The sequence below is a fragment of the Anopheles gambiae genome, chromosome 3, assembly GCF_943734735.2.
Source record: "Anopheles gambiae chromosome 3, idAnoGambNW_F1_1, whole genome shotgun sequence".
Taxonomy (NCBI): Eukaryota; Metazoa; Arthropoda; class Insecta; order Diptera; family Culicidae; genus Anopheles; species Anopheles gambiae.
Window position 1 is genome coordinate 96,855,386 of NC_064602.1, and position 23,152 is coordinate 96,878,537.

The following is a 23,152-nucleotide window of genomic DNA, read 5'->3' on the forward strand; positions in this document are numbered from 1 at the left end:
CACCCGATCGGGCTCGCGCCGCCAGCCGGTGTGGAAAACATCAAAGATGACACGCTTTGTCCCACTTTTTGCCTCCCTCTTCGCACGACCGACGCGCGGTATCAATGTCCCCGTTGCGTCATTCGTCACCATGAGGGCTGCCACTTCTGTTCCGCCGGGCTGGAAATTTCTTTAGAAATTCTATTCCGCATGGGTTTTGGTGCGCGCACGCGAGAGAGAGCTTACCGCTGCGATGCGATTGAGGGGGTTTTTTGAGAGGTTTTATTTCGATTTCATTCACCGTTCCCCGCTTAGTAGCCGTGCAATACGCAATACGGATTGACGTACGCTGAGGTGAAGGTGGGGCGAATGATGATTGACGGCACAAGGACAGGACGAAATTCAGTTCCAGGAAGCCGCCCGATTGCAGCATTATTTAGACACCCACGGTCATCGCGGCGGGAGGGTTCTTACTTCGTTAGGAGCTTATTGTTTTTCTCGGGCAATGGGGACGTCAAAACTAAGAGCTTTCTAGCGACATTTAGATGACGAACTAGACCGCCCTGGACCACTCGAGACTTTATTCATGTTGGCGTTGCTATTAACATACACTTTAAAGTAGCTAACCTCTTACTCTAACTTTCACTCTTGAAACGCCTCTTCTAACCTTTATTTACATCATTTTGAAACATCATAATTCCAAAGCATTTATGCTTTCCCCTTCTCATCTGCTTTCGAGCGAACAAATCGCCTTTTTTGTTTTATCATCTCCTTGGCTTGAGTGTTCGGGAAGTGCTTCATCTCGCTTCGTCCGATTAAAACGGCCTTGCACGACGCAAATTCAATTCGTCGCCCGCCCGACCAAATAATGCGCCGGAATCGCTCCACCCAATATGCTGACAGCATAAACGTAAGACGATGTAGCTATATTAAATTTGCCTGCAGCGTACAGCGAGCCGAATCGGATTATGGGGCAGACAGGCCAAACCAAATCATGTACACGGTGCGCCCCTTGAAACTGACAACCGAACCGAACCCTGACGTCACACTGGCATCGGTGTAATAGGTGAAATATATTATGGATTCAATTTTGAGAATTTCATCAGCAACATAAAATTGAACCGAACCGAGCATGTTTTCTCGCAAAGGTCGCTTGAAGATGTTTCGACGTACACACAAAAAAGAATCAAAAATGCACAAAAAATCCCAGAGACAGTTATCGACACACTGGCGGATGGCAAATGAAGTGCTAGAAACTACTTTTTCTGCAGCAAATTCCCTGCCCGAAAGCTAATTATGATGTTTTGCTGCAGAGTGGGGAGCGAGCAAACAAAAAAATCGGCGTTGCTCCTGTGCTTTGACCTCATCGTCCTTCTCCAGCGCAGTGTGAAGAGCGCCCAATGGGCTGGAAAATGTGTCACTTTCTTTTTTTGGTCTTTTTTGGTTTGGACTCTGTCCCCCGGGCGTTATCGCACGATTGCTGGTCAGCATTGCTAATTGGTGTGATGCTGCGATACGAGCGATACAATTTTGCCCGAGCATGACCACCACATGAGAATTCGATGTGCCGGTGAGGCGAAAGCAAAGGACGGTAGGACGGTCATTGGTCTTGATACGCCACCATTTCTTTCATCTTGTTTCTGGACAAGCAAAAAGCGGAGAAAAGCGCTCGAACGACTTATTATTGATCGTTTAGTTAGTGGGAAGAAAAATAACACCGACTGCGACCGGTGCTTCTCGTGAAAGGAATGCAAGCGAGCCGTTCGTCGTCTTGGAATTGTGTCGAAAAATCTCTTTTTTCATAAATAATTCATTCGAATTTCGTTAAAAAAATAAAACGAAATATTGCTCTGACCACATGGTTGATGGATGACAATCTTTACAGGTACTTAGCCGCACCAGATTCTTCCGAGCATTCCAGGACGGTCATAAAGGGCGCCGCACGACCAAAGCACGGAGCCACCGTTTAGAACACAAACTTGAAAGACCGCTCCCTTTTCCCATCCCTTTTCTGGTGAGTGAGTTCATTTTTCTGCTCCACTAAGTTGTAAAGTTTATGCCAGCGATCCAAACATCTTTCTTCGCTTTCCTCTTCGCCAGCCAAGCCATGCAGCAAACCAGGCAAATCGCACCCACCTTTTATCAGTGTCTCAGCTCGACGTTCGGATGTTTTGTTTCGCGCTGGCGAAAGTTGTGTGTTGGTGCGATACGCAAGCAGCTTCTTAGCCACCGCTTCCTCTCTATCTCACTCCTTTGGGTGAGGATAATTAAATAAAATTGTTTTTTATCTTACCGCTCCATTCCGCTACCCGGTACGTTGGTGAAAAGTTTAACGTGTACACAGTTTGCCCCCGTTTCGAGCCGTTTCGGGCGACTGTTGCATCCTTTGTGATGGTGGTGGAGCCACACCCCGTGGCACAAAGTTTTTCGCCAACAATTACGAAAGATGTCATCCCTGTTGTTTCAGCAGGATAGGGCCAGCGGGCAGAAGGGAACGATGTCTACATGTGTATTTGTGTTTCGATTTGTGCCGCGTCTGTCGAAGTCGTCTTTGTTTCCCGCGGGCCAATCGACTGCAATGGTGGCACCGGATGGTGCTTGTGTTAGTTCTGGTACGATAATGGTGTGCTGTATACAAAGACTACCATGCTACCTGTTTTCCTTGACAAGGACAATGGATTTATGTACTGGGTTTTTTTTTTGTGTGTAAGTAATCCTCGGATGAGTTACTTTCCTTTCTTTCCAACCTTCCACGGGAAGTAAGCAGTTTAAAAGCGATTAAAGCCAAAATGGGGTAACACAACATTGTCCAACAGATTGCATACTGTCAGGCGTATTCGACCTCGTCAATGCTTCCTTTGCCTCCTGAACGTATGCAACCCTCATCACACATCGTCAATTCGACGGCCTTTCAAGTGGCCTTTTAATAAGTCGCTCAACTTTGCCTTTAAGCCGATCGTCTCGATGGCAGGTAAAACAAAGTCATCGTTCAAACTTATCGCACTCGAGTGGGCGCCATTTTTCGCTGGAACCCATTTCACCAGTGTGGTTGACGTCACTTCGTGTATGGGTTTCTGTTTGCTGTTTCCATCTCCAAAGCCGATTGTCCGATGTTTTTAGGGTTTTTTGTTTCTTGCTTCCTTCTCATGTGCAGCATGTGATGTGAGCACGACCGAAACTCTAATAATAGTACCGCTTGCCCCATTAGCAATAACCTCCAAACAAGTCAATCAGTTTGCGCTGGAAGCAGCATTCATATCCGGCAAGTGTGTGTCGGGGGAAAACGGCAAACGCTTCCTTCTCGCCCGGAGCGGGGGTAGTAACACGAAACACATCGTCCTTAGAACAATATTTGCCAGCCAATCCATCGATTGGTTTCAATCAAACAAACAAACAACCATGGTACAATGTCCTGGATCGCTGGAATGGGGTGGCTGAATGATGGGTTGAAGCCGGGATGTTGTTGTTGCTCCGGTGTGTTAAGGACTTGCAAGTAATTCGCTTACATGGAAAAAAGGGAAGGAAAAACTTTCTTCATCATACGAGGTGTTGCTATATTAATAGATCATGTTTAGTGTAAGTGTTTAACAAGTTTTTCCTTCTCACAACCTTACACTCTAGCACACGTGTTGTTAAACAAATGTTTGAAGCTTCTCCTCAGCACAAAAGCTACCAAACGCGAACAAAATAGTATATTTGGCCGAACTTCGTGGCTGTGTGGCTGAGTTTGCCGGAACAGTGCTGCCGCTGAAAGGCATTAAAGTTATGATGAGAACGCATGGGAATCCCTTTGGCCGTGCCACGCGCATCCACTTGGAGGCGGCAATTGATTGATTGAAATTGGTTGTGATAACATTTTCGCATCAACCACACAGACACACGCGTGCGCTTGGAACTGGATCTGTACGCAGCGGGCTCGATTGCGTGCGTTAGAGTTCGTGGATTTTCCGGGAAAAAAGCACGCATCACAGCATCGGAAACTTAATCCAACCGACATATTATTGCGTGCGGAGCGAACAGCCCCCCCTGGTTAATTGTATCCTGCCCAGTTCGGAGTTCTCTGCATGAAGCTCGCTCCTCTTAACAGTTTACCAATCGATTTACAGCAAATTTCATCAGTGTGCTACTGCAACCCTCCTCGCCACTCAAACCAAAGGGATATTGGAAGCACCACGCTTAACGTACAGTCAACATCACATTTTTCCTAGGAATCTCTTCAGCTTTCGTTCCTTTTTTTTAATCATTTGCCACTGCAACATAAATCCTTCCAAGTCGGCAATGATGATAAACACGCTCGCGTCATACGGACGACGACACCGAGCTTTCACAACAACGGAAAGCTTTACGCGTAGGAGACGTTGCTCTACGATTCGCGGTTTAAGTACAATCCATTTTCGTCGAACGCCGTCGCTCGGTGGTTCACTTGAACCGTTTGTAATGTGTTGAATTGAATTACGCTACCGATGCTGCTGGAGAGGTTTAACGTAAAAATTGAATTAAAGTTCCCAAAAACGCTCCAATTTACTTCAATTAATTTTAAGCGGGTTGTCGTCCGGACGCTTAAAGTATGCGTTAGAAATAAGGGACTGTGTTTGCTCTTTCTTCTACATCGATTTTGGGTATCGCAATACATCTTGAGTGTGTTTGAAGAGCGATGAAATGGCTGCATCGCGCTTCGCCTAAAGGTATGCACAGCGCACAACAAACTCATCTTAATTATGTAGTTTGGGGGTCCTAATACTAATGTACCATACTCACACTGTCCAACCATACAATTTAATGCCGATGATCACGCATTCCGAGAGTGAGTTCTTCCGCACCAAACTGGTAAATAAATATCAGCCAGCACTGTGCTCGGTTCAGCGCCTGGCAATTAAATTGCATTCGACCATTGGCCCGTTTATTTCCATTTTATCACCGGGATCGCTGTGAAACCTCAATAAAAGTAAGACCATCAAATCACTGGGAAGCTTTCACCCACATACACAGTCCGACAAGGGGGAATGCTTCTCCTTGGGCGGCGGTGCCACCGAAAGAAACCACTTTGTTTGTTTTATGCACTCGTTGCAGCTGCAGATAAAACAAATGGTAAAGGCAAAAACACACCGCGTTGATGATATCATCAGTGCGCTGCACTGTGTGACTTTTATTTGCACTTTACGCCAAGCTTGCGCTTATCAGCTCAAAGTAAACGGCAAGGGGGGAGGGCAGGGTTGGCTCACCTCTCACCCCTTTGCCCGCGGACGATGTGGATTTTTATCCGGATTTTGTGCGACACTTTGCGACTCTCCGTAGTGCTGTTATGAAAGCTGAAGGGAGTGGTTTTTCTTTTTGCTTCTTCGCCATTCCAACGCAATGCTAAAAGTGCAACACCCCGCGAAGAAAGCATCGGGCCCCCCGGTCGTCCGCCTGCTTGAACTTGAAAGGTGCCTGATAACGGTTAAAATGGTTGCCTGTTGACCGGGAAGTGCACTTACGCCCCGCCCTTAGTAAACAGCCTGTGCAGCGCGATGGAGTTAATGCAAATTGTTTGCCTCACGCAGCAACACTGCACTAAGCTCATCGACATGCGGCCACTAATAAACACTGGCTCGAATGTCAAACCGCAGGATGTGGCCGTATCGCTGTAACGAGCTGATGATGGGCGGAACAGGTTCACGCTCGTGCAGGGTGATCGCATGACTTCCCCCACAGCTTACACTATGAGCAGGGAGTGTAGTGCAAAGCAAAAAATTGGAAGAAAAAACAAGCCATGGTTTTATTTTACACTTTATTTCCTTTCGTTGATTGTAAAATGGCGCCATTTACTACTGAAAATGATTTCCTGAGGAATGTGTTCACTCAGGTGAAACCTTTCATTGAAACATTTCACACCAAAGGCGCTACACTAATCCCATAGTTAATCGTTCAATCAGCCAGTATCAACGGCATCGGAGCGTCGGTTCACTATCACTACCGGGGCGGATTACTTCGCTCCCATTGCTGGACGACCACCGTTGCAGCTGTTTGCTCAGTTAACTTTCCCATGCAACCCAGGGCTGCAGTGCTGCCATTTTCCCACTCCCCGGAGGATACAATTTGCTATCGATAACCGCACACGATATGTGCACGGTGCACTGGCTGCAATTTTACTGCCAACACAGCTCGATTAAGCTCCCCATAAACGGCGGGAATGGGGTTATTATTTTAACGCTGCAGTAGACTACTTTCATCCGGTCTTTTCGTTCGAGCGTGAGAAGAAGGGTTTACGTACTCCTCCTGCCGCAAACAAAACAATCACGACCTTTGGAGTGCAGCGCTAGCAAACAGGAAGGATATGCCAAAGCTGTGGGTACTGTTTGCCGGTGTGGGTTATATTGTTTGCCTATCGATAACGGTTTGAGGCAATTTCAATAAACTCGTCAGCAACTTTAGCTTGAATGCGTAGGTAGCAAGGTTAAGGCAATCAATAGAGCACGCGATTAGGAGGAGCGTAAACGGATTGCTGTTGCATTATATGGGGTGGAAAATTGTCTTGTCGAATGCAATTTGCATACCTGCAGGGGGTTTTAGCTTAAATGGTCCGTAAGGCCCATTCCAAGATCGAGCTTTTCCATTCTTACTCTTCGCCGTTTTGCAGTACAAAAGCCACCATTGGGCAATATTTTGGGAACATTTTCGATAAAAAAAAGGGTAGTAACTGGTATGTTTGTTTGTTTTTTCATCTTCGCCGGAGTCCGGGAAAACGGATCGATTTCAAGTGTATTGCACCTTTTTCGCTGTTCGCCAATGTTCTTCCATAAAGCTAAATACACGCGAATTTAGTGGTTCAGTGAGTTTGTTTTCTCTTTAGCGCTACTCACCTCCTTCGTAAGGGTGTTTGAAGTTGTGACTGATGTGAAATGTATTTAATGTTGCTCTTTGAAGCACTTTTAGCATAACATCTCAACTCGTCTCGTCGGTAGAAACAACTTCTCGAGAAGAGGCTCCTCCATTCCACTCTCCAAAAAGCCTCCAAAAGGTAAAACAAACCAAAAGGAAGACCTTAACCACCGGAGACCTTCACGGGCCGTTCATTAAAAATCAAACATCATCCACTTTTATGTGCAAGCTCTTCGAATAAAAATGGAAAGCCTGACCCGTCCCCACCAACAGCCGCACCCGCAAGCGCCTTTCGAATAAAGTTGTCACCGGTCGCGATCGCTTTTCGCTGCCAATTGTCCTTTACCGCTGTGTTCGGATGTAAAATTTAATTAAAAACTAATAGACTTTACCCACTTGGTGAGCCCCGGTCCACAGGCACAGCACACTTCTGCTGTCCGAGTTCGGATAGGAAAATTGGAGGAAAAAAACACAAAGAAAAATGTTGCTCCACAACGGAGAAGGATTCGTTCAGTTTTTAAGGGTTTTTTGTGTGCTTTAGATGCTCCTTTTACTTCTGCTTCTGGTTGGTTTTGCATCCGCCCGAGGAGCACCAGCACCATGGGCAAAAACTTTAGTCGAAAGATTCCTTCGCCAAGATAGTCTTTACACTTCCTCGTCGAACGCCGGCGGTACGATTTACTGTTGGGCGCACGCCTCGAGCTTTTACCACGTATCAAGCATCGCTGTGCTGCGGAACGCGTGGTAGGGAAGGAAGGGAATAAAGTTTTCCCCGACCGACAAAATGGGTATCCGCAACTGGCTGCTCAGTTGCAGTTTGCGGTGCGCGTCCCGTTTTTCCCACAGCGTAAGACAGGATGTGACTGGAAACTCAGGACCGGGAAAGCGCACGAGACACACACACACACTCCCACATACATACAAACCGGCAGATCTTTGTCTGTCTAGTCTGGTTTATCGATTTTTCTCGCTCCCGACTTTAGAGCTCGAACCCGTCCTTTTGCGTCTCCTTTCATCTTCCAACTGTGGATGGGAAAAGTTGGTGCACTGATCTTACGAATGAGATTTACTTCCTTCCCGGCACGTCGAACGCCGTCCGCAGGAGCTTTTCTTACAGACAGACGGTGCCCCCGGCCACACACAGTGCCAGTATGCGAGGGAATATCCTTCGGCATAGTTTATTATACTGTGCAGCCTTCCTCTCTTCGCAACAAACGCAACAAGCAGTGCCGTCCGTAGGCGGTTTGCCGGGTTTTCCCACAGCAGGAGCTTGCTGTTTCCGGAAATGGTTAGACTTCGGTCAGCGTGCAGCGCATTCCCTCGAGAAAAGCTTCCCGGAATGCAGCAAAGGGCCGCAAAGAGCCGGCAGAAATTGAACGTAAGTATTCCGGGAACAATTGTCGGGGCGTGGATTTAATTAACAGTTAGGGAAATTGGCTGGTATGAAGGGAGCGCAGGCGGCGAACCTTTTCGTTAAGGTGCACAAGCCACTAAGCCGCCGTGCAATTTGTACCCGTGCTGGACGACTTAATCGCTCTGAAAGCTAATATGATTAGATAAACAAATGAATTCAGTTCTTTTTTTTTTCAATTTAAATACATTTCAAATAAATGATTGGGTAACAAATTTAACATTTAATTTAATAGCAAAGCTATGATAGAGATTGCAACAAACCACGCAGAGAACAAAGAGCAAAGCTTGTCCTGCAGCACCCTCAAAAAAATCCACCATTTCCGACCCCACAACGCATCTGGTGGTGGAAATTATGAGGCGAAAATTGCTTTTATCTGAATCAATTTTATGACCCATCCCCGTCCCTTGCTAAGCAGAGTGAAACATCCGGGTAGAGGACCGAACCACCAGCACCAGGGTGGCATCCACACAATGGCGCATTGTTTCCTCTAGGGCGCGTGAAGCGAGAACAAGGGCAGAAGATTATGATCCTACTTCGAATCATTTCAAACTACCCTCATCTTTTGGCAATTCTTCCTCCGTGTCTGTGCGCTCGCCTATGTGTGTGTGTGTGTTGGAGTGAGTTCTTGTCTGTGCCAGCCAGTATATAATCATAAATCAATTCGCGATGATGGCGATTTTTCCGCATTTTATTAGCCGCTCGGTCGTACGAGAGCGCTGCTGTTGCTGCTGCTCCATGCTGCTACACATCCGCTTTGCCTTCGGCGAACAAGCAAAAGACGCTGCCGCAGATGCCCGGAGAATGGGGCTGAAATGAGCAGCAGAAGCGGGCGAGCTAAAAAACGAACACCACCAAAGCGCTGACGTACATAAAGTATAAATTTTAAAACTGCATTACGGCGGATTATGCTCAATTATGCGTCTGCGTTGGAGCAGGGCGGAGCGGACGGTGCTTCGTTTGATGCGGTGCCAATAAATGGATGATCGAGGCTATAAATGTCCATTAAAAAAGAAGGAACGGTTAATTTTGATGCAATTCAAATTGATTTATCCCTCGCACAAGGCAAGCGAAGACTCTTCAGCAAGCGGAAAGCTCCAACCGCGCCCGTCTGGACGGTAAATCAATTGATTATATATTCGACTCGGTATCGGTCCTTTTCATGAAGACATGTTTTAAAATTAGATTTGCTAGAAACGGTTCAAAAGACGACCGAATTCTTGGGATCTTTTTTGTCTTGTTAAAGCAAAGAGTTAAGCTTCCTGGAGAATGTAGCATGAGTGGCTGTAGCTGGCTCTTTTCAGGCCATTTAGATGGAAATGAAATGGCACGCAATACATTAAACACTAAGCCTATTGCCTGCGGTTTACTGCTCGCATGTATGCGATCGGCTTACGAAGAATGCGAGAAGCTTCCGGTGGGTGGCAATTTTCCACCAAACTCTTACCGAGACTCCCCTAGTGATCCAATTTTTCTTCAACCACTGCTGTACCCGGATGATGAACCTAACAAAAAACCGGCCTCCTATTATTTGGCTCTTCATTTTCCATTTTCCACCTCACCTACTGTAAGCACTTCACGGTGGCTGCGAAAAGAAAAACGCGTTGCCCAATACATCATGCGAAACAACATTCTCTGTGCGCGACAAAAGCGACGACCTGTGCCCTTGCCGCGCAACAATCGCCATCCCCACCCCCTGTCAAAATGCCATTAGGAAACGAAATTGAAATCATATTCCGGTACCATTTTCAATTGAGCGGCCTGTGGGTCGTGCCGTTCCTTTTTTTAAAGCTCATCATTTCATTCCTTCATTTCGCCTTTCGCGCTGTACCGTTTGCGTGTTTGAATTCTTTCTCACACCCCGTAAATACTTCGGCTTCATTACAAATTTCCACGTACCCAAATAATGCGGGTGCTGCTGCTGCCGTGACCGTGCTCGTGTTTGGTGAAGATGCTTCCGAGAAGTCACCCTCGACGGAGAATAAAAGTACAAAAATCGAGATATGGAGCGAACCACGGTTAAACGATGGCAACAGGAGCATCCAGTTCGGCATTCAACCCTCCCAGGCAGGGGGATGGAATATACTTGTAATTTTGATTTTCATTGCCCTTTTAAATTCCACCAAAAACCGATGAAGAGGCTGCTTTGCGCGTTCTGTTGCGCGAGCGTAGGCGCAAGAAGGAAACCAACCCGCAACCCGGGATGGCTGCAATCCGCATCCGCACCAAGTGTCACACTCGGCCGCTTGATGCGTGTTTGCAGCTTGTGGGCTGGAAACAGCTAACCCGGTTACCATGGCAACACGGCTCGTCCTTTGCCGTTTGACAGTCCCGAAGCTCACCTCCCCCTCGACCCGGCAAAGGATAATGAACGTAAACAATGGCCCCCAGCACAGGGCGCAATCGCTTCGGCAAAAGCGGGGAAATCAAGGGTCGTACGAACGAACGTACAATTTCCCCTCTTTTACGAAGCGATTTTCCCCACCCATTTTCTGTCCGACAGTTTCCATACTTTTTCTTTTATTTCACCACTTTTTCAATTTGTGGCTCAGCACAAAGCTTCACGCGAAACGGAACAGTGGAAACGCGCTCATCAAATCCAATAAAAAGCTGCACATTAATATCTTAACACCTGTCGTGTGCGCCACGTGATACAAAGAAAAACACGCCAGACAAAGCCGAACGCTCGCGCTCCCATTCCCCGACACATTTATTATTGCCTTTTGCGGGTTTGTTGTGTTGTTGCAGCGTCGAGCGAAGCAACAGCGAACGGACGACATTAAAAGTGCATCATTAATTCCCTCCCCCTTTCGCGGGCGCGGAACCATCCCGGTTCGACATCCGTGTTTGTCCGGCATCGTCCTACTTTTTCCACCGCCACGGAAGGAAGGAAAGCTAAACAAAGGCAGTACGGTTTGTTATTTTATATCGGTTTTCCATCGCCTGCGAAGCATCGTAACGACGTGTTGTGGATGGAGCTGACCTTGAACAACAAAAGCAAAGGACGAGCTGAGCGGGGATGGCACATAAATTATTCATAACCCGGAATATTAAGCGCACAACCTGCAAACCGGTACAACCACACGCGCGCCTTGCACTCACTTTCCTTAACCGCAGGTCGATTCAAGCAGGCGCGTCCACTTTTCCCTTCCATAGCAACAGTGCTGCAGCAACAACAACAGCGGGAAAAAACCGTTGCACCACAGCCTCAACACAAGCAAAAACGGAGCGATTGCTTGTGTGGAACCATTACACTCTCCTCCCTACAGCTGGATGGAAGGTGCTTTGTCGAATTGAAATTACATTCCCATACCTCCCTCTCATTTTTCCCGAGCAGCACAACAACACGTGGCTTTAAAAATGCACCTTCATTTGCACCTTCAGCAGCACCGCATTTGCAAATTCAAAATGCACCGCCGCCGGCACCAAACAGCATACAAAGGGACCTGCCCAAACGAGATCCTGTCCGGGACTGGGAATGATTAAAAAAGTTTCCCTCCCATATATCCGGGGCAGAAGCGCTCAACATGCCCGACAAAGGCACTGCACTACAGCAGCTTGCAGCGTGTATGTGTGTGCATTGCAAAGCCACCCTTCCGATTGATGTCTTTGAAACGGCGGATCATCAACAACAACGGTGGCAATGGCAACAGAAAGAGAGAGGAGAGAGAGAGAGAGAGAGAGAGAGAGAGAGAGAGGGAGAGAGAGAGAGAGAGAGAGAGAGAGAGAGAGAGAGAGTAAAAAAGTACAGGTGAGCCCTGGTACAGACAAAGTTTTTGTAGCGTTTTTTTAATGAGCACAAGCAACAACACGGTTACAGAATTGGAATTGGAGCGAATCGTCCTAATTAACATTTACTACCCATGCTGCAGACTCGGCATACACACACACACACACACAAGTGCCGGGGCTGTTAATTTCAAGGACCGTTTCGTTGGAAAGTGTGTTGATTTACATGAGCAAAATGACTCTACATTTGAATGGATGGAAGTTGTGAATGCATTCCCTCTTGTTTTGGCTGTCCTTTGTGTGTTGTTGCCTTTAAAGGGTAATTGGTTGAAAGTTACATACCAAACGAGGAATAATGAACAGCTATTAGACTACTTTCTCAAATCGAAATAACTTCGCCCACCGTTCGATCTTCGTTTCAAAATGTATTAGCTGGCCACACCGTTAGAAATTAAGTCACTTAAGTAAAAGTATCTGTTTGCTTCCGATTGCTCACTGATTACAGCGAAAACAGGGTTCGAGTGTACGCGCCCAACCTACCCTACCTACCTGCCCGTCCGTCCGTCCGATTCAGAACATCGGCCAGAGATTCATCGCTATCGAGGGCATCACGATGCCGGTCACGATCGTCGAGATCAGATTGACGCTATGGTTGTCCAAAATGCGTACCCCGCTGATGTGTCGCACGTTCTTCCCGGGTCGCTCCACTATATGCCCTCGCTCATTCACCCCCGAGTACTGCAGCGTAGCGCCGAGCAGCGAATCCACCAGCGACCCCAGCAAACCCGCTATCCCACCGAACACGATCAGCGGCCACTGGTTCGGGCTGTTCTGGTACACGTTCGCCTCCACCGTGTACCGCACGGTGAGGAAGTACACCAGCCCGATCAGTGTGCCACCCAGAAAGCTCACCACCAGTCCTACCAACGAAACGGCCCCATTCGTGCCGCGCGGCACCCGCTTCCGACTAGTGATCAGTATCGGATCTCCGCTCCCAATCACCGTGCCCAGCTCGCTGGCCCACGTGTCGCCGTTGCAGCAGGCGAACGAACCCATCACCGCCACCCCAAGCCAGCTGGAGCGGTACAGATTGACGAAATCGATCGGCCGCTCGCCGTACCCGCAGTCGAGCAGATAGAGCAGCGCGAGCTGCGTCGCCATGCCCGCATTGCAGATCACCTGGGCCCAGTTCCGCTGGCCGCCCTCCTTAAAATCTTCCTCAAACTTACGCTTCGCGTGGCCCCGGAACTTGGTCGCCCGGCTCGAGCTGAAGAAGAACGCCGCCAGACAGGCGAGAAACGCGTGCGACGCTATCGAGAGAATCACGGCGCAGGCCAGCCCAAAGGCGGCGCCGGATCTGTTCACACCCTTGCGCCGCAACCCGTACACCATCAGCAGCAGGGGCACGAGCACGGAAAACAGCCAGCGGGTCGGTGGAATAATACTATCAGCTGGAATAGGAGAAGAATAACCATTAGATTCATTGTGGCGGTTTGATGCCGGGAACGGGTTCTACTCACTCGACCCATCGCTTGCTATCTTCGAGTAGGCCACATTGCCGATCCACATAAACATGGACAGTGGAACCGCAAGCCCCCATAGCAACACTGGCAGAAACTGGTAGATCGTACTTTCCTGCATTTTGTGCCCGGTCATGCCTGAAAAAAGAGAAAGTTTACACAGTGAGTGCGGACGCATTTTTGGAATGCAATTCGTGCCATACATACAAACGGCCGGCGCTCAGCTAAGGCGAACTTTTGCACCTTTCCTTTCGCGACTAATGATGTTGGAAGAATTTGTTTAACATAAGTTAATTGAACCTTGCTCAGGACGGCACGTAATACGGGCAGTATCGTATGAGAAAAAAGGAAGAAAAGAAAGTTTTGTTTACTTTTGGATGTTTTGGTTTTGTTGATGTGCTTAGGACGGTGGGAAAGACGAGCGTTCTTCTGGTGTGCGTAATTCCACGGCCACTCGATTAACCGGGCGATGCAACAAAATTCAAAATTTTATATGCTTTTAAATGTTTGATGTTTTAAACGAGTTAATTATATCATTTTATATAAGTTTGCCTTCATTCTGCCACGTAGATAATAATTAAATAGATTAACAAAATAAAAAAAATATTGTAAACAGCACGAATAATCGAATCACAACCCACTCCGCCGACTGTCATTCCAATGTGACAGGTGACAGTTAGCTGATGACGGCAGTAATTTTGTAAATATTGCAGCGTACACAAAATCTGCACAGCTCTCGTTCCATTGTACAGCAGCGAGCAATTAAAGTGTTGCATTATTTTTATATAAAAAAGACCCCGCTTTCTAATGTGATTGTCCATTGTGGAGGTTGTTTAGTTGAAGCCGCCACACCTCTCGCTCCTGGCTGGTTCCAGTGCACCATCCCACGGCACCATCTCACGGCAACAAGGTGGCGAACTATACCGGATCGAGCACAGCGGGTGGAAAAATGCGTCGGACGCAGGGCGGCTACAGCTACCAGCCGCTGCCGCAGCAGGCCGCCGGCCCCAGCAGCGCCACCGGCCATGATGCGCTCGAGGAGGAAAACGAGCGCATGGCCGAGGAGCTGAAGGGTAAGATCGGAGCACTGAAGTCGCTCACGATCGACATCGGGAACGAGGTGAGGTACCAGGACCGGTTGCTGCGGGGCATCGACGAGGATATGGACCGGACCGGCGGCTTCATGTCGAACACGATCAACCGGGTCGTGCGGCTGGGGAAGGGCGGCCACCGGAACTACATGTGCTACATGTTTCTCTTTGTGCTGGCCGTTTTTTTCGTGCTGTATGTTGTGCTGAAGCTGCGATAGTAGTTTACGTGACTCCCTTCCCGTTTCATATTTTTGTATTTACACACTATCACACCAACGATACGAATGTTTGTTATATTAAAGTAATTATGTACGCAACTATCCTCAATATTCGAATGTGTGTATGTGCGTTTTTTTTCTTTGCAAAATGTTCAAATGCTCTTTCGTTTTCGTAAGTATTATCTACACGTTTTATTTTCAAAACATTTTCTGCCATGACGCAATCAGTGCGACACCTTTGTTGTTTGAACTTAAATTACAGCCCTTACAGCCTAAATCTTGCTTAAACTCATCACTCACACACACAAAAAAACATAACTTTTGATCCTGCAAGCGGTCACGGTCATTTATACAAGTAAAAAGGATCATTTTGCTTTCCCTACTAATCACAAATACTACTACTGCTACCGGTCCGTGTATGAGGGGTTTGCTGCTATTTTACAAAATTCACAACACTTTCTTTTCTCCCCTTTGTGCGGGAGATTATGAGCAAGTAGGAAAATTATATGATGGGGTGGAAACAGATAAAACTATATTCACTGATCTTATGTACACACGCTGCAGTATATGACACGTTATTGGGTTTCAAATGTGGGGTGTTGCACTTCACGGTGCACCCTCTCTATCAATAGCAATTGCTTCTATTAAAATAAGCCTTTACAACTACTTCAAGAGCGCTTGTGTTTGTGTTTGTATGCTAAAAGCTGCCTAAAATACTCTACACTTTAAGAAGTTTGCGCACACTGCATTTTATGCTACGAACTGAAGAACAATATTACACCACTTACACACGACACCGCTCCAACCAGCGGGTAGTCTCTTCAACCGGTAAATACCGATATGTGTAAGGCCGCTCCTTGCACCATTTACGTCTTCTCCCGCTTCTTGAAGTTCCGCTTCGAGGCGCACCTTAAAATGATGTCCGACACATGCGGTTTGTGTTTGAAAATTTTCATTATCTGTGTGCGCGCATCATTGATACCGTCGATGATGATTTTACTGCGCTGCATGTTGCCCTGTGTAGGGGAATAAAGAATATTGGGTAAGCCGCCAAGTGGGAAATAATTAGTCACACACGCCTCTACTGCTTACCTTCAACAGCTCATTGATGCGTTCGACTTCAGCCGAGGGTTTGGTCGGCGTGCTGCTTCCATTGCCACTGCTACTGCTACTGCTGTTTGTGCTGTTGCTGCTGTTGCCATTCTCCATTGCACGTAACATTTGCCCCAGCTCGCCGTAGGCTTGAGATTCAAGATCGCACTGCAGAGAATGAAACATAAAGAGACATTTAGTGACACCACATCTCTTCATACATCTCCCATACGAAATCGCTTACCAGATCCTCTATCTGTGCGCTGAGATGATAAATCTTCCAGCCGTTCAGCTTTTGCAGAATGTGCGACTGGCTGGCAATGTCCATCACCGTGGGGCGCCGTTCCTCCCGCTGCTTCACGTCGGTGTACCGCTGGAAGTGATTGTTGGCCGATTTCCACGTTTGCTTGTAAGACTGTGATGCAACAAATCAAGAAATGTTCAATTAGCATTCCAACGTTACTCCATCTCCAAGATCCCACTTCCTCAATAGTACCCACCTGCAATAAGCTAAGGTTGTTTGGCTTCCGTAACGCCACGTTTTGTCGCGCCGTCACCACCGAGATGGTATTGTTTGGTCCGCCTGGCGCGCCGGACACCGACCCGGACGGTGGATCCATGCGAACATTGTTGCTGTTGTGCATGCTGTTGTTCACCGACGAGCCGCTGTGCTTGTTCGCATTCGCGTGATGGTGGCCGAGGCTGGAGGAATTGCTTCCGGGCGTAGATCCACCCGTCGGAACATTGCCCAGCACCACCAGTCCACTGGCACTCGTGTCCATCCGCTCGTCGTCCGGCGCTCCGCCACCCGCATTCAGATACTGCTGCGATCCGCCTCCGACAGTTCCCGCCGACGAGGTAGACGAGTTTGTCATGACGGAGGAGGACGACGACGAGGAGGAGGAAGACGAGTTCGATTTCAACGGTGGCAGATGATGATGATGATGGTGCCCGTCCGTCATCGGCAGGAGCAGCTGTTTGCGTGCCTTCTTCCGAGGCGACTGCTCGTAGCTTCCTCCCGCACCGTTGCTAGCGTTGCCGGCGGCACTGCCACCACCGATCGACACTAGCGAGATGTTGTGATTCGGTATCGGAACCACCGACAGCGTTGTGCTGGTGCCGAGATTGGTCGGGAAGCTTTCCGTACAGTGGAGGGAGAGAATTTCCCGATGGTGTTGCTGCTGCTGTTGCTGCTGCTGCTGCAGGAAGTGATGCTCATCCTGGACGGGTTTAAAGTGGCCGTCTCCCGATATGGCATTGCTGGCCCGGTTTGCGTATGCTTGCGCACGCAGCTCTTCCTCTTCCTGCTCGTCCAGACCGGGGCTGGAGGTCGCGCTGACCGTCGTCGAGCCGTCGGTCGATGGTGGCCGCGAATGGTGCAATGGTGACGCATTGGCCAAGTCTCGCAATTCCGTCACCAAGTGGTGGTGTTGCTGCTGCTGCTGCTGTTGTAGAATGAGATGCTGGGCGTCCTGCTGCTCCCGCACACGTTCCCGCTCCACTGCCATCAGTGCTGCGGTTAGATCCTTTCCGACGGGTGTAGCCTTGATTGTGCCGCCCGCCGTCTCCACGAGTGTCCGCTTGCGCAGAATGCTCGATTGCGGTGAATCCTGCTGGGAGGATTGTTGCTTTGTCGTCGCGGTAACGACGGCCGTTGCACCACTCGTACCGACGGGAATGATCGGCACGATGTTGGTCGGACCGCCTCCAGAACCAGCGTTACCACCACCACCGCTCGAAACAATGATCTGTTGTGTCTGCCCACTGCTATCCACGACCATCTGGGAGTGGAACCGTATGGGCACAATCTGCGTCGTGGCGGAGGATGCGCCCCCGGTCGTTGGTTGCGATACAGACACAATGTTAGCGGTGGTGCCACTGCCAGCACCGGTTTGCACCGACGCCGGCACAATTCCATGGATTGGCCCAGTGGCCAGGGTGGCTGTGCGAGCACCAACGCCCGACCCGGCCGGGGAAGCTTGCACGATCGCAAACGAGCCAGTGCTACCGTACGGCGCAAGGGTTGGATTGCCAGCAGCGGCCACAGTGACAACGGTTGTATTGCCACCACCACCGCCACCACCACTGCTGTTGATGACACTCGACGAAGCGGGAATGGAGAAAACTGGTCCACTGATTGCACTCGCTGTCGTGATGGTGGAGGATGACGAAGAGGACGCAGCCACAGCCTGCACGAACGTGGCGGACGATACCGGGATGCCGGTGGACGAGATGGTTACGGCCGCGGTCGAGGAGGGTGCACTGGTGGCCGGCGAAGACGTTAGCCGCTCATAGTAGAACGTTGACGTTGGGAGGAAGGTGGTTGCGGAGGCAGCGGAGCCACCCGTACCGGCCCCACCACCACCGGACGATCCCGACGAAACGACGCTCAGTGTTGCACCGGTTGCTCCACTCACCGCTTTGCCTGCTACAGCTCCAGCCAATCCTGGACCCCCCGGACGCGTTTGAATGTACAGCGAAGGTCCACCGGAAACGCCGCCACTGCTCGCGACGGAATAATGCTGCGTAACGCCACCACCACTTGATCCAGAATCCATCGAAACCAGCGTTTGTTGTTGCTGGGGCGTGACTTTTGCAATCGGCAAGACGGACGCGATGGAGGTCGAGCTGCCCGAAACACCGCCAGCTCCCGTAGCACCTCCCGCCGTCCGCACAATTCCACCCGTCACGATGCTCAGCGGACTGTGCGCATTCGAACCGCCGCCGCCAACATTCCGTGCGCTCGTGAGCGCCAGTGGCAACGGAATAACTGTCCCGGTCGTTGCTGATCCTCCTCCCGCCTGGCTTACGGTGACAATTTGCTGCTGCTGTCCGCTGCTGACGGCCGCCGAAACCACCGTCGGTTGGCCGGCATTAACGTTCACGATTTGCGTTATCTGCCCCTGGTGGGTCGTTTGAGCGCCACCGGCATTCCCGCCCGCTCCCGGATGGTTCGCCGTGATGAGATTGCCAGCGATAATGGCCGTCGCTGGTGAACCGCCGCCGCCACCACCCGGACCGGCACCACCCGTGCTGACGACGATCTGCTGTCCGGTGGCGGTTTGCAGCGTTGTCGTCCCGGAGTTACCACCCGCGTTGCCCGACCCCGAGCCACCACTATCCCCACCACTGCCAGCCGTGGCGACTTGCGTTAGCTTCCCGACCTGCGCGATCGTGATGCCGGGCTGGAGGGCACTCTGGGGCAGCCGGCTGTTGCTCACAATCAGTGGCTGTATGTTGACCAGATTCGTCTGCAGCCGGTTCACGATCTGGGCCGTGCCGGTCGCACCGCTCGGTGGGTTCTGCACCTGTATGATGCGTGCCGGGATGGCGTTCGAAATGGCGGTCGCCCCGCCCGGACCACCCGTCGCGGTGACGGTGCGTTGCTGGAGCTGCTGTTGTTGCTGCTGTTGCTGCTGCTGTTGCTGCTGTTGCTGCTGTTGGCTGTTGGTAACGGTGCCCACCGTTCCCGTGCTCGAAGCGATCGTCGTCAGCACCGTCGTGGAAGCGAGCACGGGGGAGCGGAAGTTCAGGCTGCCCGTGCTGACGCGTATGCCCGAGGTCGGGAGTCGCTGAATCGTCGGCCGGATGCCGGTCGTAACGGTTGCCTGGGGCCGCTGGGGCGAAAGGGTCGTGGTCAGCGCCAACCGTTGCTGGTTCGGCCCAATCGTGTACTGCTGCGCGTTGCTATTGTTCGTGTAGAGCAGCGTCGAAACTTGTCGGGGGCCCTGCAGCACCGCTGACAGTGTCGCTACGAATGCTTGCGATTGCCCGCCGCCGGATCCACCTCCGCTCGAGGCTACTGCACTTGCGCCACCTCCGCCACCAGCTCCACCGGCCGAGCTGATTGCGACCGCTTGCTGCGCCGCTCCGGACGCTCCTCCACTGTTGCCGACGGCGGATCCACCACCGCCCCCGCCTGCTGCACCTCCGCCCGTGCTGCCGGCCACTCCCGCCACCTGGTGGTGATTGGCGGACAGAGTCGTTTGCGTGACAACGCGCGCCCGCGGTGCACCGGTCACCGTCTGGCCCGTCCCCGTCCCGATGCCGCCCGCCCGGAACAGCGGCGTCGACATCTGGAAGTTGGGCACGAGTGTCGTCGTGGCGCCGCTGCTGCTCTGCGAAATGATCGTAGCGGCCGTGGGCGTGCCGGACGAGGTGACGCTGCGCGACGGCACGACCGTCGGTGCTTGTCGCTGCACGTACGTGGTCGTGTTGCCGCCACCCTGGGTGGCCCCCTGTATCGGGGGCGTCGTGATGCGTATCGGCCCGTTAATGGTGGCCCGGCTCGTGGCCTGCAGATTGGCCGCCACGACCGGCGTGGCCGAGACGCGGTTCGACACGTGGTAGGACACGGTGGTCGGCGGGATGGTCGGTGGAGGCCGCGAAACCGTCAGCGAGGCCGTCTGGGTGACGGTGCGCGCCCCCGGCAGGGTGCTGATCTGCGTTCGGTTCGTCGTCGTCGCATCTGCAAGTAGATGGGTGGAGGGGAACACTTTTTGAGAGTTGATACGCATATGCCAACCGGTAGCGGATGCAGCCAGCACAGGCCCCTTACCTTGCTTGATGTTGGCCGGCTGCCGGTAGAAGGTTTGCTGCGCGGCACTGCTCGGAATTACGACACGCATCTGACTGCCGGGCGTTGAGCCGAATCTGTGGGGCGAGAGAAAAGAAAAAAAAGCCGAATGAATGTGTGGGCAGGGATGGGGAAATTGGATGTACTAAATTATTGAATGGCCCAAAGAAAATCGCACTACAGAAACTCACTTTTTGTTACAATCATGTCAATTGTTTAGAAAATGAGTTTTTTTTTTCGGGTATGTCCCTAAAATCAAACAAAGAGTTTTTCAAAGCCTCAACAGAAATCAATGGAAAACTGTGGTTGGGAAAATACTTTGCCCACACACCACCCTACCTCTCACACACGACAATGCCCCCTTTGTGGGAATTGCAAAACTAATGTTCGCTGACACTCGATGCAAAATAATAATAAAAATAAATCCTCCTTTGATAAGAACCAGTTTGCTCTCACGCTCTCCCTCCTTCTCTCTCTCTCTATCTAACTCTCGCGTTTGCCATATCGCTTTTCGCTCTTTCCCCCTAGCGCTGTCCCACTCTCGTTTGATGCGAATTAGAGCATCCCGTGAGCGTGTGTGCGTGTTACGGAGCAATGATGGCTGCCATAGTGTGTGTGTGAGTTTGATTTTACCACTTCACACGCACACAGCCGCACACGCTCGCCAGCACACGGCCGTGACGCGTTTCGTGGCGGCCAAAAAATGCGTATCGCTCCTTCTCCTGCTGCTGCTTGCCCCCTTTTGCACACTAACCTGTACGTTGTGGTGGACATCGTCGTCTTCTCCGGGCGCACCAAAACCTTCGACGCGGAGGCCAAATCGATCGGTATCGTTGTGGTGGTCACCGTGGCCCCGCCAGCACCACCGCCGCCTCCTCCACCACCACCAGCACCACCACCGCCAACCACAGCCGTTGCACTCAGCTGACCTCCTCCCGCTGTTCCTCCACCCGCTCCTGCTGCTACTGCTGCTACTGTTCCGCCTACTGAGGACGACGTCTTAGAAACGTTCACCGAACCGGAAGATGCAGTTTTGTCTGCCCCACCACCGCCAACGGTTCCTCCTGTCCCACCAGCACTGCCACCTGCCCCTCCACCACCACCACCAGTCGATCCAGCATCCGGTGTGCTCATTTTGTTGCGTAGCTGCAGTCTCTATTCCACCGTTTGCTCTTTCTCCGCCACTTTTCACCACGAAAAACGAAAAGCTAACCAAGCTTTCGGACGCGCTTTGTTTCTTGTTCGCCACAGGAAAGAAAAACTACTTCTGCCTGCACCTACCTTCTCGCTAGAGCAAAGAGACACACCGTCACAATCCGCGCGCGACACGCTAGTAAATAAAAATTCTTTCTACACACGTCCCTACACACACGTCCGCGCTCGCCAACACACACACACACGCACGCACACTCCGTCAAAGCCCACAAAACACTGCGCGCTCACGCACACCAGCAGATGGCGTTCTCGCGATTATTTCCCTCCCGTTGTGTGTGCTTTCTTCTTTCGCGAACACAAAGCTCTCCCCCTCTTCACCGCACACGACGGGGGAAAATTCTTCAGTCAACGTTTTTCTTCTTCTCTTTTCTCTTTTCGCTTATACCTTTTTTTGGCAATACCGCCTGCTTTTGGGCCGAAACACGCAACAACGCTGTCTAATGCTGTCCCCTGCGCTGGCCACCACTGCACGCTGATCCCGTTTTTAGCACCTCTCCACCACCGAGTGTGGGGGGAAAATATCACTTTCTTTTCCTCTTCGCTTCGGGGGGAAAAATCATTCAAAGAATTTGGAACATCATCACTTCACAGCCAGCTCGCGCGCACTTTTCCCAACGAAATGCCATTTCAGCGATTGAGCACCATTTCTTCTTCACTACGCTGCCCTGCTGCCAAACACTTTCCGCTGCATCGCAGCGCGCTGCACAAAGGAGGAAAAACGATGAATTTTGGCCTCAGCCGCTGCTCAGGCACAACCTACGCCACACTGTTCTAAATAATATTGCTATCGAAAACCGACGGCGGCCTCATTTCACTCAACTACCGAGAGCGTTGGTCACTGCTTTCAACGAAGCTACGGGTGTCGCACACAAGGGGTTTTCTAGCGAAGCTGCTGTCAAAACCGCTCCGCACAGTGGGACCAAACGAGAAAAAGGGAAATTTTTGATCCCATCACAAGCAGAAAAACCCCTTCAACGAACACAACCAACATGCTGTTTCGTTTTGCCTTGCGCACGATCGAAGCTAATAGAGTGAGACAGCATGATAAGTTTGATCCCTGGGACATGCCGTTTTGTCATCCAGGCGACTGAACTGCACTTTTTATTTGAATCAATCAACAATAACATTTATTTTTCAATTGAAATGATTTTAATACAATTTGATCGATTATAAATAGTTTTTAAATGAAAAATGGAAATCATAAATGTACTCAGAATACCACAATATTTTAAACCTATTCTTGAAAATAATTGCAACTTCAAACAATCGTTGAGATTGTTGGATCCTCTTTTCATCTAGAATATGTCACAAAAATATTCAAATTTGCGACTACATTGCTATTATTTCAACTAAAAATACCCCGCACTAATTTTGACTCCATAATTCGCAACAATTCGTTTTACAAACTGTCGTTCTGAATGTTCCGCCCCCGGTTCCTTGGTACGACACCCACACAAATG

General features: G+C 50.3%; 3 protein-coding genes across 6 annotated transcripts; 1 reads left to right on the forward strand and 2 right to left on the reverse strand.

Annotated features, from left to right (window-relative positions):
• Positions 1 to 12,392: 12,392 nt before the first annotated feature.
• On the reverse strand, positions 12,393 to 13,951 carry LOC1280417 (transmembrane protein 19). Of its 2 annotated transcripts, none has more exons than XM_320268.4 (3): positions 13,708 to 13,951; positions 13,501 to 13,638; positions 12,393 to 13,431 (listed from the first exon to the last, which is right to left on the reverse strand). In XM_320268.4, exons 2-3 carry the CDS (start codon positions 13,634 to 13,636, stop codon positions 12,551 to 12,553), a joined length of 1,017 nt encoding a protein of 338 aa, XP_320268.4. In that variant the 5' UTR covers positions 13,637 to 13,638; positions 13,708 to 13,951; the 3' UTR covers positions 12,393 to 12,550. The 2 variants fall into 2 exon arrangements, with proteins under 2 accessions (XP_320268.4, XP_061515944.1); XM_061659960.1 differs by having other exon boundaries at positions 13,704 to 13,947.
• A 106-nt stretch (positions 13,952 to 14,057) lies between these two features.
• On the forward strand, positions 14,058 to 14,920 carry LOC1280416 (BET1 homolog). The gene has a single exon (XM_320267.3). It carries the CDS (start codon positions 14,450 to 14,452, stop codon positions 14,807 to 14,809), a length of 360 nt encoding a protein of 119 aa, XP_320267.2. The 5' UTR covers positions 14,058 to 14,449; the 3' UTR covers positions 14,810 to 14,920.
• Positions 14,921 to 14,976: 56 nt separating this feature from the next.
• Positions 14,977 to 22,589, reverse strand: LOC5667819 (mucin-12). Of its 3 annotated transcripts, none has more exons than XM_061659924.1 (6): positions 21,232 to 22,589; positions 20,460 to 20,554; positions 16,402 to 20,369; positions 16,146 to 16,316; positions 15,902 to 16,069; positions 14,977 to 15,825 (listed from the first exon to the last, which is right to left on the reverse strand). In XM_061659924.1, exons 1-6 carry the CDS (start codon positions 21,609 to 21,611, stop codon positions 15,676 to 15,678), a joined length of 4,932 nt encoding a protein of 1,643 aa, XP_061515908.1. In that variant the 5' UTR covers positions 21,612 to 22,589; the 3' UTR covers positions 14,977 to 15,675. The 3 variants fall into 3 exon arrangements, with proteins under 3 accessions (XP_061515908.1, XP_061515907.1, XP_061515909.1); XM_061659923.1 differs by having other exon boundaries at positions 16,402 to 20,396; XM_061659925.1 differs by lacking the exon at positions 21,232 to 22,589 and adding an exon at positions 20,669 to 20,814 and having other exon boundaries at positions 16,402 to 20,396.
• Between the last annotated feature and the right edge of the window lie 563 nt (positions 22,590 to 23,152).